At 34.8% G+C, this 17,210-nt stretch overlaps 2 protein-coding genes across 3 annotated transcripts; both read right to left on the bottom strand.

The window, feature by feature from the left end:
• Window positions 1–378: 378 nt before the first annotated feature.
• LOC140841240 (ABC transporter B family member 4) lies at window positions 379–5,992 on the bottom strand. Its single transcript, XM_073208514.1, is given in 14 exon segments — window positions 379–835; window positions 912–1,205; window positions 1,305–1,568; window positions 1,664–1,930; window positions 2,033–2,916; window positions 3,004–3,250; window positions 3,252–3,278; window positions 3,408–3,933; window positions 4,016–4,254; window positions 4,333–4,554; window positions 4,638–4,813; window positions 4,901–4,955; window positions 5,046–5,485; window positions 5,755–5,992. Coding segments are annotated over 13 exon segments (3,861 nt in total). The 5' UTR covers window positions 5,355–5,485; window positions 5,755–5,992; the 3' UTR covers window positions 379–484.
• Window positions 5,993–13,172: 7,180 nt separating this feature from the next.
• On the bottom strand, window positions 13,173–16,856 carry LOC140841239 (peptide chain release factor 1, mitochondrial). 2 transcript variants are annotated; one of them, XM_073208513.1, is made up of 11 exons: window positions 16,544–16,856; window positions 16,334–16,432; window positions 16,071–16,254; window positions 15,899–15,947; window positions 15,746–15,824; window positions 15,226–15,300; window positions 15,062–15,139; window positions 14,711–14,869; window positions 13,762–13,857; window positions 13,626–13,677; window positions 13,173–13,524 (listed from the first exon to the last, which is right to left on the bottom strand). In XM_073208513.1, exons 1-11 carry the CDS (start codon window positions 16,844–16,846, stop codon window positions 13,511–13,513), a joined length of 1,188 nt encoding a protein of 395 aa, XP_073064614.1. In that variant the 5' UTR covers window positions 16,847–16,856; the 3' UTR covers window positions 13,173–13,510. The 2 variants fall into 2 exon arrangements, with proteins under 2 accessions (XP_073064614.1, XP_073064613.1); XM_073208512.1 differs by having other exon boundaries at window positions 13,173–13,677.
• Window positions 16,857–17,210: the final 354 nt, after the last annotated feature.

Genomic DNA, 17,210 nt, shown 5'->3' with positions numbered 1-17,210 from the left:
CATGACTTTCTAAATAAATTATGTGTTAAATTTTGTAAACTATGGCATTTGAATAAGTAGTTTGAAGGATAAAAAAATGTGGAAATAATTTTTTTTGAGTAGGTCTCTTGTGAGACATTGTCACGAATCTTTATCTGTGAGACGGATCAACCCTACCGATATTCACAATAAAAAATAATACTTTTAACATAAAAAATTAATATTTTTTCATGGATGACTCAAATAAAGATCCGTCTCACAAAATACGACTCGTGAGACCGTCTTACACAAGTTGTTGTCTTCTTTTTTAATGATTCTTGGTTCTGTTCAATTGTATAAAAATAACCTTCCTTGTCTTATATTATTTTGCAAAATTTCAAATAAATTCAAAATACTTAAAAAAAAATCAATTTATTTCATTTCATATGATTACAGTACAAACAATTAACATTTTCATCTTATATTGGAATAAAGGGACAAAATTGAACACAATACTGTACACACTTCAAGAATGATTCTTGTGAAGTGCGACCAAGGACGCATATAAACCATCTTTAATATTAATCAAAGCCTCATGCTTCCCTTTCTCAACTATAGCTCCATTCTTCACCACTGCAATCACATCTGCTGCTTTGATTGTTGATAACCTATGCGCCACCACGACTGTGGTGCGGTTCACCATTACTCGGTCCAGAGCGTCCTGAACCAACCTCTCGGATTCAGCATCCAATGCGCTGGTGGCCTCATCTAGCAACAGGATACTAGGACTTTTTATTATGGCCCGTGCGATGGCCACACGTTGCTTCTGCCCACCGGACAACTGAACGCCTCGCTCTCCCACCGTGGTGTCGTATCCCTGCATTATTATGACTAATACATGTCAACGTGTTTGCAAATTTTGATTAGTAAAATTTGTCAGTTCAAATTTGGACCTGTTGCAGGCCACTGATGAATTGGTGGGCATTTGCCAGCTGTGCTGCAGCGACGATTTCGGCCTCGGTTGCATCGCCTTCTTTCCCATATCCAATGTTGGCACGAATTGTGTCGTTAAATAGAACTGGTTCTTGGCTCACAAGTCCGAACTGTTTCCTTAGCCATCTCAGTTGGAACTTGTCAATTTCAATGCCATCAAGCGTGATTTGGCCTGCATCAGGATCATAAAATCTTTGCAATAATGAAATCACAGTTGATTTCCCACTTCCACTCTCGCCAACTAGAGCAACCGTCTGAAACATCAGAGGAGCAAACATAAATATCAGAAGCCATATTCACGCACCAATGCTTCAATTTCTAAGGTCTAAAAGAATGGAATTTATTGGCTTTACCTTGCCACTTTGAATTCTCAAGGACAGATCACGAAATATCTGCACATCAGGCCTCGTTGGATACTTGAAGCTCACATTTCTCAGTTCAATTTCTCCGTTTACACTTTCCAGCTTCATGCCAGATTCATCACTTGGATCGATTTTAGATTTTCTGTCAAGAATGGCAAATATGGAAGAAGCCGCGGCCTTGGCTTTTTTAGAATCAGGAGCAAATGAACTTGATTGAGAAATTGCTATGGCAGCCATAGTTAGAGCAAAGAAAACCTGCGAGAGACTTAAATTATTGAGAACGTAACAGGTGTTTACATGTTATGATCAAAGAGCCAACAAGAGGTTAGCAGCCTGCACTGCACGCTTACCCGAAAAACATCTGTAAATGTAATTTTGCCATCCTCAACAAGTCGAGCACCTGCGTAGAAGCTGGCTGCATAGACTAAAAACAGCAGAGCAAAAGAGAAACCGAAGCCTACACCGCTGACCAATCCTAGTCTAATTCCATTTCTCATTGGACCTTCACACCTCTGTTTATACATGGCCATCACCTTCTCTTCCGCGCAGAATGAAGCAACTGTTCTTATACTCCCAACAGCGTCATTAGCTATTTGACTTGCTTGCTCATACATTGCCTGCAAGAATTTTTAGATAAATGGGAACATATATCAAAGTTTTGTAAAAGTTACGAGTATTTCCTCAATCAGATCAGATATACGATTCGACATGTAGCTAACCTTCGCATCTGCACTGAACCCCGTCATGAACTTAAGTTGTACATATCCATTCAATCCTATCAGCGGAATCATAGCAAGGACGATAAAAGCTAACTGCCAACTAGCTTCAAAAGCAATTACCAGCCCAACAATCAGGGAGGATAAATCTTGAACCATCTGAGCAAGTGAGTCACCAACTAAAGCACGAACAGTAGCAGCATCAGCAGAGAGCTGTGATCCAATTATTCCACTTGAATGATCGGGCTCGTCGAACCAACTAACCTCCATGTTAACCACCTTCTCAAAACACATTAATCTAATCCTACGGATCAACTTATTGCCTGCGACACCAAATAAATACGTTCTTGCAGGATATGCAATAAACGATACAACCCCAAGGACCACAAACATTAAGGCCCAAAATTTTGAATCCTTGCGTAACTTGTGTGGTGTCTCAAAAAATGCTTTGATAACTTCGGAAATTAATATGCCAAAAAGAGGTAGTATTGCACCATTAATGACAGCAAATATAGTTCCCACCAGAAGCACGGGTAACTCTGGTTTGTTAAGATATGCAAGGCGCCGAATAGGGACTTTTCGAGGCTTATCAGATTTTTTGTGGGAAGCCACATCTGCATCATCCAGTGTCGTTTCAGCGGTGTCAAGAGCTGAAGGCAAACCAAATGTCATCGACAACGACTTACGACGACTGCTAGTTCCTATTCCAGATGACCCTTTACTTATAGAGCGCTTGAATGACATTTTTTGACTTGACATTTTGCCAGAATCAGTGACAACATCTGATTTTTCTTTTTCATCATTTTCTGAATCTTTATTTACTTCCTGCAACCGTATGAGCTGCGAATATGCTCCTTCAGAATCCTGAACCAGTTCAGTATGCGTGCCTGAAATAAAAACCAGTTAGTTTTCACAGCATATTCTACTTTGAAGTTATTAATGAAAATGAGTGAAAAAATAAATGCATAGTCTACCTTTCTCAACCACTTGGCCTCGGTGAATGACTGCAATCATATGAGCATTCCTAACCGTGCTCAAACGATGAGCAACGATGATGGTTGTTCTGTTTACCATAACTCTGTCTAATGCCTCTTGCACGACTCTCTCAGATTCTGAATCTAACGCACTTGTTGCCTCGTCCAACAGTAAAATTCGAGGATCTTTCAAAATTGCTCTGGCTATGGCAACCCTTTGTTTCTGTCCACCGGAAAGCTGAGTTCCACTGTTCACCAACCATGGTGTCGAGTCCCTATCGGAAATCAAACATTATTCTTGTCAAGTAGTGACTTGAAAAAAAAATTTACAGCCCAACATTATGCTCTCAATACACACTTATTAATGAAGAACAAAGAATGTATATATCAACTTATAAAAGAACCTGAGGCAATTTATCAATGAATTTAGAAGCGTTTGCCAGTTCTGCTGCGGCATTAATTTCCTCAGTAGTTGCACCATCTTTCCCATATGCGATGTTATCTCTAATGCTGGCCGTGAAAAGTGCAGGTTCTTGGCTGACAAGACCAATCTTGGACCTAATCCACTTGAGCTGGAACTCTTTAAGATTGACTCCGTCGATTCGAACTTCACCGGCTTCTGGGTCATAAAATCTCTCTATCAAGCTAATAACAGTTGATTTCCCACTCCCACTCTGTCCCACCAAAGCCGTTGTTGTGCCGCCAGGGATGAACAGAGAGAACCCTGCGAATATGGACTCATTTGGTCTAGCTGGATAACTGAAATGAACATCTCTTAATTCAATGTCCCCCCGAACATCTTCCAATATTGTTCCCTTGGTGTCATACGCATCTATTTTTGGTTTTCTACTAATAGTTTCAAACAACTTGAATGCAGCAGCTTGACCTGCAGCGAATGCCGACATGCAAGGAGACGCTTGTCCCAGAGACCTAATACATAAAACAGACAAAAATATTCATACATGTATAAAACAAAATCAAGAAAATTATCAACCTTGGAATCTTTACTCACATGGAACCAGTCAGCACCGCAATTATCACGTTAAGCACATCGCCACCGGAATAACCTTTATCCAAGATCAGCTTTCCACCGTACCAAATTGCCAAAGCGTAACTGCAGAATATGATGAACATAACAGATCCAAGCCCAAATCCACTTGCCCACCCTTCTTGAACACCTGCCCGATATGCTTTCACAAGGGACTTGTCGTAATCAGACACAGCTTGCTTTTCCCCGGTAAAGGAGGCAACCTAAATATATATGAATCAGTGTTCTTATACCTGAAAATTTTGTCATATACTTCGGTTTCATACAGGCAAGTGACTAACCGTTCTGATGGAGCCGATCGTTTGTTCAACCACAACTGCAGCCTTAGCATATGCGTTTTGGCCACTAGATGACATCCTGGACAAGACAATGGACATGAGTGCACCTGATAGAACCAGCGGAGGAATAGATGATAACAGGACCAGCGTAAGAAGCCATCCTTTGATAAATGCAATCACAAAGCCTCCCAAAAACGTCGCCAATAGCTGTATAAACTTTCCAACCTGCAGCATGATGTTAGTGGGATCTTAATATACATGCTCTGATTGACTTAGTAAATATTAGCAGAGTGAGGAATAATTAATACCTTCTCACCCATGGCATCTTGAATCAGTACAGTGTCACCAGACATTCTTCCCACTACTTCTCCTGTATTTGCTTCCTTATCAAAGAAAGCAACATCCTGTTGCAAAATTGTTTTCAGATAAAGATTCCTAATTCGTGCGGCCTGCTTTTCGCCGGTGATCATCCAGCATGCCACCTCTGTGAAACCAGTTGTTGAATAAGAATTATGCAAAAGTTCTTCAAGGAGTAAACTTATAATCTCAGACTGATCGGGGTTATACTTACGAAGAAACGCCGCTGCACCACATCCCACAGCCAAATACACAAACTTTAGCGCTACCTACAGATGTACAATACGATCGTAGTTCATAACACATGAGGGAACATATGTATTAGTTTCCATATTACGGCTACCGAGAAAAGAACTAACCTTTGAAACAACGGAAACGGTGTCCGAGGTCGTGTTTTCCCCGAACGAATCAATCAACTCCCCAAAAAGGATTGTCATGAGAGGGAGGCATAGCCCATTTCCAATGGCACCAATCGAACCAGCTATCATTAAAAATTTATCAGTAGAATCAGCAAAGGCGAATAGCTTGTAAAAAGGCACACTGTTGGCAGTCTCCTCCTTTTTCTTGGCATTTTTCAAGTCCTCTTTGCTTTCACCCACACCAGACCTTTCCTGGGTCTTCGTTTCCAAAGCGTTGTTGTTTCCAAATGCATCCGCCTCAGTTTCCATTTTGTACTATTGTTACCCAAACCCTTCTGGCTTTTCGTAAAGTACAGTAAACTTCAAGCTTTTTCAACTTCTCACCAACACTATCTATATGGATAGAGTATAATGTACCAGTTTCGTGAGTCCAACCAAAACTGCAGCTGAGGATCGAATAATAGTTAAATATCAATATTATGAATAATACATAAAACTAAAACCCCAACCAAAACAGGCATATATCCACAATAAGTACTTCCTATTTAATATACCCACCCAGAAACCGGAATACGTAAACTTCTACCAACCCAACAAGAAAATAAGATCATAAAAGGAAAAACAGCGATCCAGAAAACCCAAATCTTGATCTGTCCCAAAGTGCAACAGATAAAATAAGCCAAGCATGAAAACCCACGAAAGATCATACCAAAGTCAGCCCCGTGAGAGCAAGCTGAAACCTCAATACAAAGAAATGGGTCTCAAGCTGGCATATATATTAGTCCTCCCGCAACTACGGGGAAGCAGCAGAAGCACTTCCGTGGTGCCCAAGATCATGTCTGGTCAAAAAAGCTAGCTTTATATGTCAGGAGATCTCTCATGTAATAAGATAATTGTCTGTCTTGGGGTTTGGCCAGCTATAATAGGCAAGAAAGGATCTTGTACTTTTCTAGGTGAGAGCATGTGATGCGCTCCCTCCATTACCTTTATAAGCGCTCCACATTCGTCACGCATGACGTGTTATCCGGACCCATACTCACCTGTGGAACCATGCTACCAAACAAGAGAATAACCTTGTACTCGAGATTTGTAAGAAATGGAGCCATTGTAAAATATTTACATGTTCGCGAAGAGTGCAAGAAATTTTTTTTTTTTAATTTTTTTTTTTGAATTCAAAAGGAAGATTCTACAAAGAAGATAATAAGCCAACAATTGTTATTTGTCTTGAAAAGCATGCTCGTTAGGATAAAATGTGTCAAGGATCATTTAGTCTACATGTTGTATTAAAAAATGGTCAAAATTCATGACTTCCCCTCCCTTGTCTTTGATCAACTTTAACTTTTATAAAAAAAATTGTTTTTTAACGATAGTAACATAAAACATATATCATTTAGTCTGATGAGAATAAGAGTAATTTTTGTATTAAAAAAACTCAAAATGTCAAAGTCTTTAATCAATATATATATATATATATATATATATGACTTTTAATTGTGAATTTTCTAATATACCATTATTCATTTAAGTTAGCAAATTAAATCAATGATTTTTTTAATTAGTTCTTTTGGTAATTCATTGTATATCTTAAATGACTTTGGACATTAATACGTGTTGAATTCATCAATTTACCAATGATTTTTCTTTGTTGCTACTAAAATTGGTTGATAAAATGTGTTGATTTTTTTATGGTTGCTAATGAATATTTTTTGTTGTTATCTTATCTTTTCTTTTATTTTACATATAAATATATCACTTTTATAACAAATTGATTTTTAAATATGAAATAAGAAGCATCATATTTTTTTATTTAAATATACGGGAAATTTGGGTTCAGTCCCCAGCCGTCATTTTTTTTTGTGTTCAGTCCCTAGGTACTTTTTTAGTACCACATTTCCACATGAAGTGTACCACATTTCCACATGAAGTGTACCACATTTTGTATGACATAGTACCGCAATTTTGTGGGTAGGGAGTGAAGCCAAAGAAATTTTTTTATTGGGGATTTTTCAATAACTTCCCCTTAAATATATCATTTGTTTTTGTGACACTATTTTTTTCTTATATATATTTTTTAATGTTTGCGGGTGTTTTTGTGCTTATTATTTTTATTTAACTTTATTGGAAATATTATATGAATAGAAAATTTAAATCATAATGTGTCTACACGCATTTGCAAATTTAGGATCAATGTTCATAATGTGTTTTCCGTGAAATGAGTCAACTCTATCCGTATTTACAGTAATAATTAATATTTTTATCACAAAAAATAATATTTTTTCATTAGTGAATCAAATAGGAGATTCATATTACAAAATGACTCGGGAGGCCGTCTCAGAAAATTTTGTATGTTATCTTATTTATATATCTATTTTATTTAGCAAAATCACAATTGATATTTAATTTAATAAATGTTTAGTGGTTTTATTTTAACATTATTATGATAATTTAGTTAATTAAGAGAATTTTATTTGACAATATTTTGTCTATTTTTACTCCATTTAAGTACATCATGATTTTGTTTTTGATAAAATTCACTATTATGTTATTTTTATTATTTTTCCATTGTGAATTATATTTGGATGGAAAATATATTTTCTAATTTGAGAGAGCTGTTATTATATTATAATCATGTGGATTGAAAGTGTCATATGAATAAGTGAATGAATAAGTGAATGAATATATATGATTTATTGTCATAATATACTTTCATTTTTTGTATTTTATATATATTTAGATTGATAAGTACTCATAAACAATATGTTATTCGATTTTAAACATTATCTAAATTTCATTATTATATATTTCATTATTAGTTATCTGCGTGCATCGCACGTATACATTCCTAATATATATATATATATATATATATATATATATATATATATATATATATATATATATATATATATATATATATATATCTGTGTGTGTGTGTGTCGATATAGTCGAGCAATAGTGTTCATCATTGTGTACACTGTTGAAATGACAATCACCTAGTGCACATGATGAAATATATCAAAAATTTAATCTATTATATGAGTGTCACATCAGCAGATGACACGAATATGTGCATGGTTGGTGTCTATAATATCAAAACTATATATATTTATAAAAGTCTGTAGACTTAACACTATTATTATAATTTTTGAATGAAATAAAACTTAGGCAAAAACTTGTGTGAGAAGGTCTCACGGGTCGTATTTGTGAGACAGATCTCTTATTTGGGTCACCATGAAAAAGTATTACTTTTTATGCTAAGAGTATTACTTTTTATTGTGAATATGAGTAAGGTTGACCCGTATCACAGATTAAGATCCGTGAGACGGTTTCACATGAGACTCATTCTAAAACTTATAGGCTATGTTTAGTTTGAATGATATGATTACAAAATGATTGAAGTAGATAATGATAAAATAATATTATGTTTGGTATGATGTTTAAGAATGAGATAAATAATAATCTTTTGATAAATTGACGAAATTACCCTTCCATTTTTTTGGCTGTGGTGGTTGGCCGGTGGTCTGATTGCCGCCGACTACAGCAACGGTAGGAGGAGGGGGTGGTTGGCGGCGGCCGGCGGTGATCGGCGATTGTCAGAGGGGGTGATTGGTGGCGTCGGACGACGGACGACAGTGGTCGGCGGTCCATGGAGGGAAGTGGTGGTGAGTTTGGATTTAGGAGAATGGTAAAATTGAAAAAATATGATGGATTAAGAGTAGGATAAATAATCCTAGAAGATGACGAGTGATTATTTTATCCCAATTAATATAACATAATCATTCATAGACAAGATTGACTTTGTTAAATAATCACTCGTACCAAACAAACCCACCTTATCATTCCTACCAAACACTCCCTATTAGAGAATGAAATATCATATTTTCATTGTTAAAACTAATTGTTTGAAATTCATCTAAACAATTCAAAAAATTTAAAATAACTGATATTCAAAGGCATCCTTCAATTTCAAATATAAAATTATTATTTTATTTTAGTTGGGTACATGCATCTCAACTAGATCTCATGCCAATTAATTTTTTATTTTTTTATTTTAATTGAGCCTTTTTTTTCAACAATTAGTTAAAAGTCAGACTTGTACTTGCTTAGCAGCCAAGAATGTGGAGTAGTTGACAAGTATCCAATTTAATTTTCTTGTTTTTGGAATGGTATGCGCCTTCGGACAGCGCGTGAGTCCGTGAGGGACCAAACCCTAATTGTCTTCTTTTTTTCTTTTTTTTTTTGACGTCACACTCATTCGCTGTCTCGCTCAACCCTACATTTTTTGTGTGTTATGAAAAATGTTGTTTTATTTTAAATTATACGAAATATATCTTCGAGACAAAGCAATAATTATCAATATATTATATATGTGTGTGTATATAAATTTAACTTATTGTGAAAAAAATGTATCGAAGTAATTAAGTTAATAAAGATGTTTAAAATAAAATATACATTGAAAAGAGACGGTCTCACCGTCTCACAGATCATAATATGTGAGACGGGTCAACCCTACCCATATTCACGATAAAAAGTAATACTTTTAGCATAAAAAGTAATATTTTTCATAGATGACTCAAATAAGTGATTTGTCTCACAAATACGATTCGCGATATCGTCTCACACAAGTTTTTGCACATTAAAAAATGTTAGGTCAATTGCATTACTGAGAGTATGTTTGGACAAGTAAAAACTTGGATTTGGATTTCTATTTGGGTGTTTGGTAAAAAATTAAATGTTATTTGGAATTTGTTTTAACATTAAAAGTAATTTATTTTATATTAAAAAATATTGTGTGGCTATTTATTAAAATGATTTGTTTATAATGATAATTATTTAAATATTTCTTTTTTTATCAAAGAAAAAATATATTTTCGAACATATAAAAATATTTTTAATTAGACAATTTTGTTAATAAATGCAAAAATTATAAACTTTATCAGTAAATTTTTTTTTTCAAATTTTGATAAATATTAAAACAACAATTTTTTTAATAAAAATGTCTTATTTATAGAATAATTTTTTAATATAAAAATATTTAAAATTGATTTTGAAATAATTTACTCAAAAAATTATATGATATGAATGTTTGTGAATTGACAATATGTTTTTATGGATAAATGGTAATATATAAAATTTAAGAAGAACGTTTAAATTTTATGAGAGAACGTTTAAATTTTATGAGAAAGTTATAACAATTTATTAATAAAAATACTTTTATTTCTTTTTATGACCCAAGTTAAATGAAATCCAATGAAATCTTACCTATTTTGCAAATATTTCACATAGTTAAATCAAATCTAATCAAATTCTCCAAAATATCAATCTCATTTTGACATTTCATATTTCCAAACATTAAAATGGTATTTTCAATTCCAAATTCAAACACATGGTAAAAGTGTAACTCATGATTTAATTAGCAACCATAAACGATTCTCGATCGGAGCTAATCTCTCGACAGAGCTTGTCCAGCAGGCAAATCGGGTCCGGTCAGGTCAGGTCGGCCGCCCAAAACCCGTCAACTGCAAGCCAATATGTGGGTAGGCACGCCTCCTGGCGATTCAAGAAATCCTCAGCTCAGCCTAATCCAAAACAGGTTCCAGATTAAACGAGTTGTCGACATAAAATTAAGTAAAATACATATAATTAATTGAATGTGCGTGCAACGCGCGTGGAAACACTTCAATAATCTCGAGATTTCATAAGAAAAATCTAAGATAATTTTCTTTTTAAAAATTTAAATTAAGTTAATTTCGTCCATGCATACCAAATTTAGGGAAGCCCAAAAAAATTAATATATTTGCCGAAATGTGTAGTGATGATACGATAACGATATTAAATATATATATATATATATATATATATATATATATATATATATATATATATATATATATATACATAAAAAAGGCTCTATATATATTTTAACATAGGAAAACCCAAAGAAAAAAGTAATAAACTTAATATAGGGAGATCAAGTCGTTTTTATCTCACTTTTTAAAAAAATCGCTATTTAAAATAAATTTTTTTTTGTCAAAACCCTCATTAAATCCTCCCACCTAAACCTCTAGTAATAGTATTTGACAATACAATTATAATAATACATAAACAACACACTCAAACAACACACTGAAAAAACATTCATTCACTATCTCCCAACTCTCATTCAAAATCTTTCTTCCTACCAAAAAAAACATCTTAAATACTCTTCAAATCAGTCACGAAAATGAGAACTCATGAACGATGAAACACAATAAAACAATGTACTAAATTTAGCAAATATCATTTTATTATAAGAGTATTATTGTACCCCAAGCATGCTAAAATTTATGAAATTGAATTTGAATTTTGATTATTTTTTTATCTAATTTTATTTTTATATGATTTGAATTATATTTTACATTAAAAAAAACTATTTTAGATTCTACTTTATCAGGGTTTTTATTAAAAATAATTTAATTTTTAAAATTAATTTAAAAAATACTTTAAAAAAAAACGTTAGCAAAACTACCTCAATCCGCGCTTACGAAGCGCGGACGCACGAAGCGCGGACGCTGCTCCACGTGTGCTTGCGACGGAATTTAGCGACGGAATATATATAGACCCGTCGCTAAAATTGAATCCGCGACGGTTCTAAAACACCGTCGCTAAATATGAATCGGCGACGGTTTACGTTGCGACGGTTTTAAACCGTCGCTAATTGTAGCGATGGATAAAACCGTCGCTAATGTACACCGCAGATAACCTCGAACTTCCAACGGCTTGCATCTTTGCAGCATGCAATGTGCGCACTGCGAAAAACCATTTTTGTTGTAGTGAAGATATTGAAAAAAAAAGACAAAAATTAATCACGAAATAAGTTTTTTCAGATACTTTTACTAGGGGTTGGTACAGTACGGGGTATACCGTACTACAGTACCGTATACTGTACAGAAAATATCGGTATAGAATTTTTCCATACCGATACCGATACTGCGGTATACCGAATTTTCAGTATGAAAAAAGTTCATACCGGTACCGTACCGACACCGAAAATTTTGTCAAAATACCGAAAAAATGCCGGTATATCGAAAATTTTTCGCTATACAGACATTTTTTCGGTATACCGAACTTAAATTTAAAAAATAATAATAATAAAAAATTATTTTCGGTATTTCAGTATATATCGAAATACTGAAAAAAAATATTTTGTACCGATACCGATAACGAAAATCCGAAATTTTCGGTATCCCGATTTTTCGGTAAGTTCGGTATTTTTTTCGACACGATATTTCTGTATTTCGGTATTTTTTCCCACCCCTAACTTCTACTATTCAACCTGGTTTTTTCAGTGAGTCAGAGATGACTGACTTTGGTTTGTTTAGGCAGCAGGATTTTCGACAAAGACGGAGTGTGAAAATCCTGCTGACTTATAAATTATAGTCTATTTTTTTATGAATAATATTAAATATAGCACCAATATATTATTAGAACGATATTTATAATTATTATATCACGAGATTTTACTATTATATCACAAGATTTTACTGTTATATCGCGAGATTTTGTATTCAATATATCAGCCTAGACAGTCATCCCCGACTCACTGAAAAAACCAGGTTGAATAGTAGAAGTTCCTGAAAAAACTTATTTCGTGATTAATTTTGTCTGTTTTTTTTTTCAATGTCTTCACTACAACAAAAATGGTTTTTCGCAGTGCTGTTAATAATATTATTAGCGTGCAACGTATGAAATTTCGAACTCTAAACTTAGCGACGGTTTTATCCGTCGCTACAATTAGCGACGGTTTAAAACCGTCGCAACGTAAAACGTCGCCGATTCATATTTAGCGACGGTGTTTTAGAACCGTCGCGGATTCAATTTTAGCGACGGGTATATATATATTCCGTCGCTAAATTCCGTCGCAAGCACCATCCGTGCTTCGTAAGCACGGACGCTGCTCCACGTTTGCAGCGTCCGCACTTACGAAGCACGGACGCTGCGCCACGTGAGCAGCGTCCGCGTTTCGTAAGCGCGGATTGAGGTAGTTTTGCAAACGTTTTTTTTTTAAAGTATTTTTGAAATTAATTTTAAAAATTAAATTATTTTTAATAAAAACCCACTTTATCACCCACCAAAAATCGCAAACCTATCAAAACCGCAAATCTAATTCCACATGCGAAACCAATATTTGTTAAGAAAATAAACCGATCGTATATGGCAATTTGGTATGAATTTTCATCGTATAATCCCTAGCTAGACATATAATACATAAAAGGGTCCACCCCGATGGATGCCAGCTAACCGCTAAACTTATGAGTTCGGGAGAACAATTTCAGCTTAGGTTCCGAAAGTATGCTCCCAAGTCAGTTGTGATCCTTCGTATTTCACTCTCATCAATATTGATCCTGAATATATATGATTATTTCATCCCTCTGTAATAGTTTTTCGTTTTATTTGACTACTGACCAGATGAGAAAGATGCAATGTCATCCATTTCTTGCTGCAAAAGAAGAGCATCAATAAATAAGTCCAAGTTCTCTCCCTGCAAAACACCATCTATTGAGTGGCTAGTGATGCCAACTCGGTGGTCAGAAACGCGACCTTGAGGAAAATTGTATGTACGGATGCGTTCTGATCTATCCCCGCTACCAATCTGTTCAAAGAGAGAGAAAAAACTATCATAATTATGCGCAAGACATGGATCCAAAACTAACTTCACACTCGAAGTAAACTAAACCTGCTGAGCTCTCAGTTTTGACCGACTTGTACGAGCTCTAATCCTTTCCATCTCATATAACTTTGCACATAACACTTTAAGTGCTTTGTATTTGTTCTGGCAAAACAATACAGAGGATATAATGAAACATTGTGATAATTATCATTGTATCAAAAAGTGGAAAAAAGCGAAGATTCATACCGAATTGAGAATCTATCATGTACACGCTATTCCAAATAGAAGTTTTAAGTGTGCATGTTTGGGAATATAAATTTTTTTTACAAATTAAGAACTCACAAACTGCAACTCTCTCTTCAAGAGTTTGATGCATCCATAAGAAGTCAAACTTTAATAATCGTGCAACTGACAATCGTTTAGAAAGAAAAAGCTATAATCAGACAACTTTGGCTTAAAAGAGTCAATTTAGCTACCCACTTTTGAGCTTTGTACATTCCGTTGGCTTAAAGAAATGAGTAAAAAAGATGGCTTTAGAGACAAAATGTGATTGGGTAGACCAGCACACCTTCAACACACACCAACTGGATACAAACACAAGATGAGAATTATATTCCAACAGACGTGGATTGACATGAAACCAGTTCAATAGCACCCTACTTAATTTTATATGGACAGAAGTTGTCACAGTTCATCAGATCAGTCGATTGCTTCAGCTTTCAACTCTGTATATAATAACTGACTGTCAGTATTAAAAAATCGAAAAATCAAAGACCCTCGATAAAACTGACGATCATCTCTAAGTACACTAGTAAGAATGGAATTGATCCAGCTGACACAGGAAACCATGCATAAAAATCATCGACGACATTGATATGCATCGCACTGAAAGTAAAATAATCACAACAGATAGCATACGACTACCGTAGCAATCCCATAACTCAGTTTTCAACAGAATGTTCATGTAATCCATGCCAAAAGTAAATATCAACAAATCTGAAGCAGAATTGTACACCTGATGTTGGGAGCGTTCATCCTGTATAGCAACAGTCAACCCCGATGGTAAATGAGTAATCCTGACAGCACTATTAGTGGTATTTGCATGTTGGCCACCAGAGCCTCCAGATCTATAAGTGTCGATTTTCAGATCCTCATTTCTTAATTGTACATCTACCTGCAAAAAAAAAAACATTACAAAGTTTAGAAAAACAAGTAACAAAATAAGTCGAGCCCAGCATCCAATTTAATTTCAATAACTCGAGAAAACAATTTTTCTTTTTGCTCAAGCTTCAGCAATTAACAGATGTGAAAAAACATACTTGTATCCACTACCAATCAAATGACACGGTATCAAAGCAATTTGAACCTTATCAGCTTGTGGAAGAATAGCAACAGACACAGCACTCGTGTGGATTCGTCCAGATTTCTCAGTTACGGGAACCCGCTACAAAAGAATTGCATTTTCAAAATATGTGAAACTATGGAGGGAAAAGAAAATCCAAATGTTGATAGGCATGCAACAAACAAAACCTGCACTCTATGAATTCCACTCTCAAATTTAAGCTTCCCATAAACTCCTGCACCAGAGATTGCAGCACTAGCTTCCTGAATGGATTAATATTCGATAAAAAGTAATGATAATGCATGGCTAATGATGCAAATATATCCAACATTGATCATCTCAGAATCTAAATGAGGCAAAATTGATAATGATATCATATTATATCATGGATGCCCATCACTATTTTGGCATATCGATCTTCCAATATTCTCCTTTCAATATTGTACAAAAGGAAAAACCTTAGATTGCCTTTGGATTGAAATATTTGCATTTAGACAAAAGAACTCGATATTTTGGGTTTCAAATAAATCAAAAATTGGAAAACTCCAAATACAATAATGGAATTTGAAATCAATATAACTGAACAATACACCAGACAAGTACAATGGATTTAAAACCATGAAAATTGATACTCTTCGTTTTAAAATGCTTCAAATCAAACAAGATCTCAATGAAATGTCTATATTAAATGGGAGGAACTCGGTGGACCTTGTACCCTTTAAGGTCAGACTCAGCCAAATCCAGAACTTCAAACTTCCAACCTTTCTTCAGCGAGTACTTGTCATACCTAAGGTGAACAGAAGATCAGATACTAAAAAGAGGCGCTTAATATGTCACACAATTCATAGAAACAACACCCACATTTTGAATACTTCCATGGCAAACAAAGAGGCCTCTTCCCCTCCAGTTCCTGAAAATCACACCAAGAAAATCAACAAATAGTTTCTACCTTAAAGAAACAAAAATAACAACACAAAGCCCAGTGAAGTAAAATATTCAGGCCCCGAGACTAGGGGCCGCTGGGATTTGTTACCTGCTCTGACTTCCAGTATGCAGTCACGCTCGTCGGCATCATCCTTAGGTAGCAAGGACTTGAGCAACAAATACTGGAGCCGCTTTTCTTGTTTTGATACTTGTCCCAATTCTTGAGAAGCCATTTCCTGCATGTCTCTGTCATCCTGACTTTCAGCAATCATCAACTTCAGCCCGTCGATATCCTGTTCGCAAAAAAGGAGAGAACCACCTAACCATATACTTGCAGCAATTAACTATAGCAAGTCAGAGTGAGATAATTACCTTGTGTACGGCTCTCAACTGATTAATCAAATCAATTGAATCTCGGAGCTTCTTCAGCTCCTTGTTCGCGCTTGTATATTTCTCGGACAACGCATCTGGCTATCTTTTCAGAATCACATACATACGAGTGAAAAAAAAAATTCCCAAACAGAATTGTATTTGTGCCCCTACTATCTAAGTAGGTATCAAAAAACGCTCGAATTTAATTACCTCATTGACAATGCTCTGAAGATAAGCGTGACGGCTTTCAATGGAGGATAATTTTTGTTCCATGATCTTGATTAAATTGCGAGAAAGTTGATGCGGCTCCGAAACAGTTTGCGCCGCCGGAGCAGAGGTGGAGTAAGGATATGGTGTCGGTTGATGGCATTGAGATCCGCCGGTACTAGGCGGCCATTGATCTCTCTTGATCGCGGCGGCCATTAGACTCTGCCGCAGCCGCTTAAACCCTCCAATCCTCATTTTTCCTATTCTAAACTTCTCCTCCAATGTGGAAATGAGAATAAACCCCATAGATATTGATGTAAACTGACGGATTGTTCGTAAAAATATGTTGTGGGCATCTTTTTATTTTTTAAAGTAGAAAATAACGAAATATTTTTTTTACATAGTTTAAATTGTTAATAATTTGATGAAATATAAATTTTATCACAACAATCATTTACAATATTTTATCTATGACATAATCTCGTTATTTCAAGATTTTTTAAAATCAAAATACATTTATGTAAAATAATATATATTTAATCAATTTTATATTCAAAACATTGAACAAAATAAATACTACAACCACGAAACAATTAATAATCTTGGAAAATTAGAAATTTTTTAAATAAGTAGCATATAGAACAAAAAAAATATTTTATGACACTTTAAG

The sequence above is a fragment of the Primulina eburnea genome, chromosome 9 (assembly GCF_022965805.1).
Source record: "Primulina eburnea isolate SZY01 chromosome 9, ASM2296580v1, whole genome shotgun sequence".
NCBI classification, from domain to species: Eukaryota; Viridiplantae; Streptophyta; class Magnoliopsida; order Lamiales; family Gesneriaceae; genus Primulina; species Primulina eburnea.
Note: the sequence above shows the minus strand (reverse complement) of the source record. Positions and strands in the feature narration are given on the sequence as shown.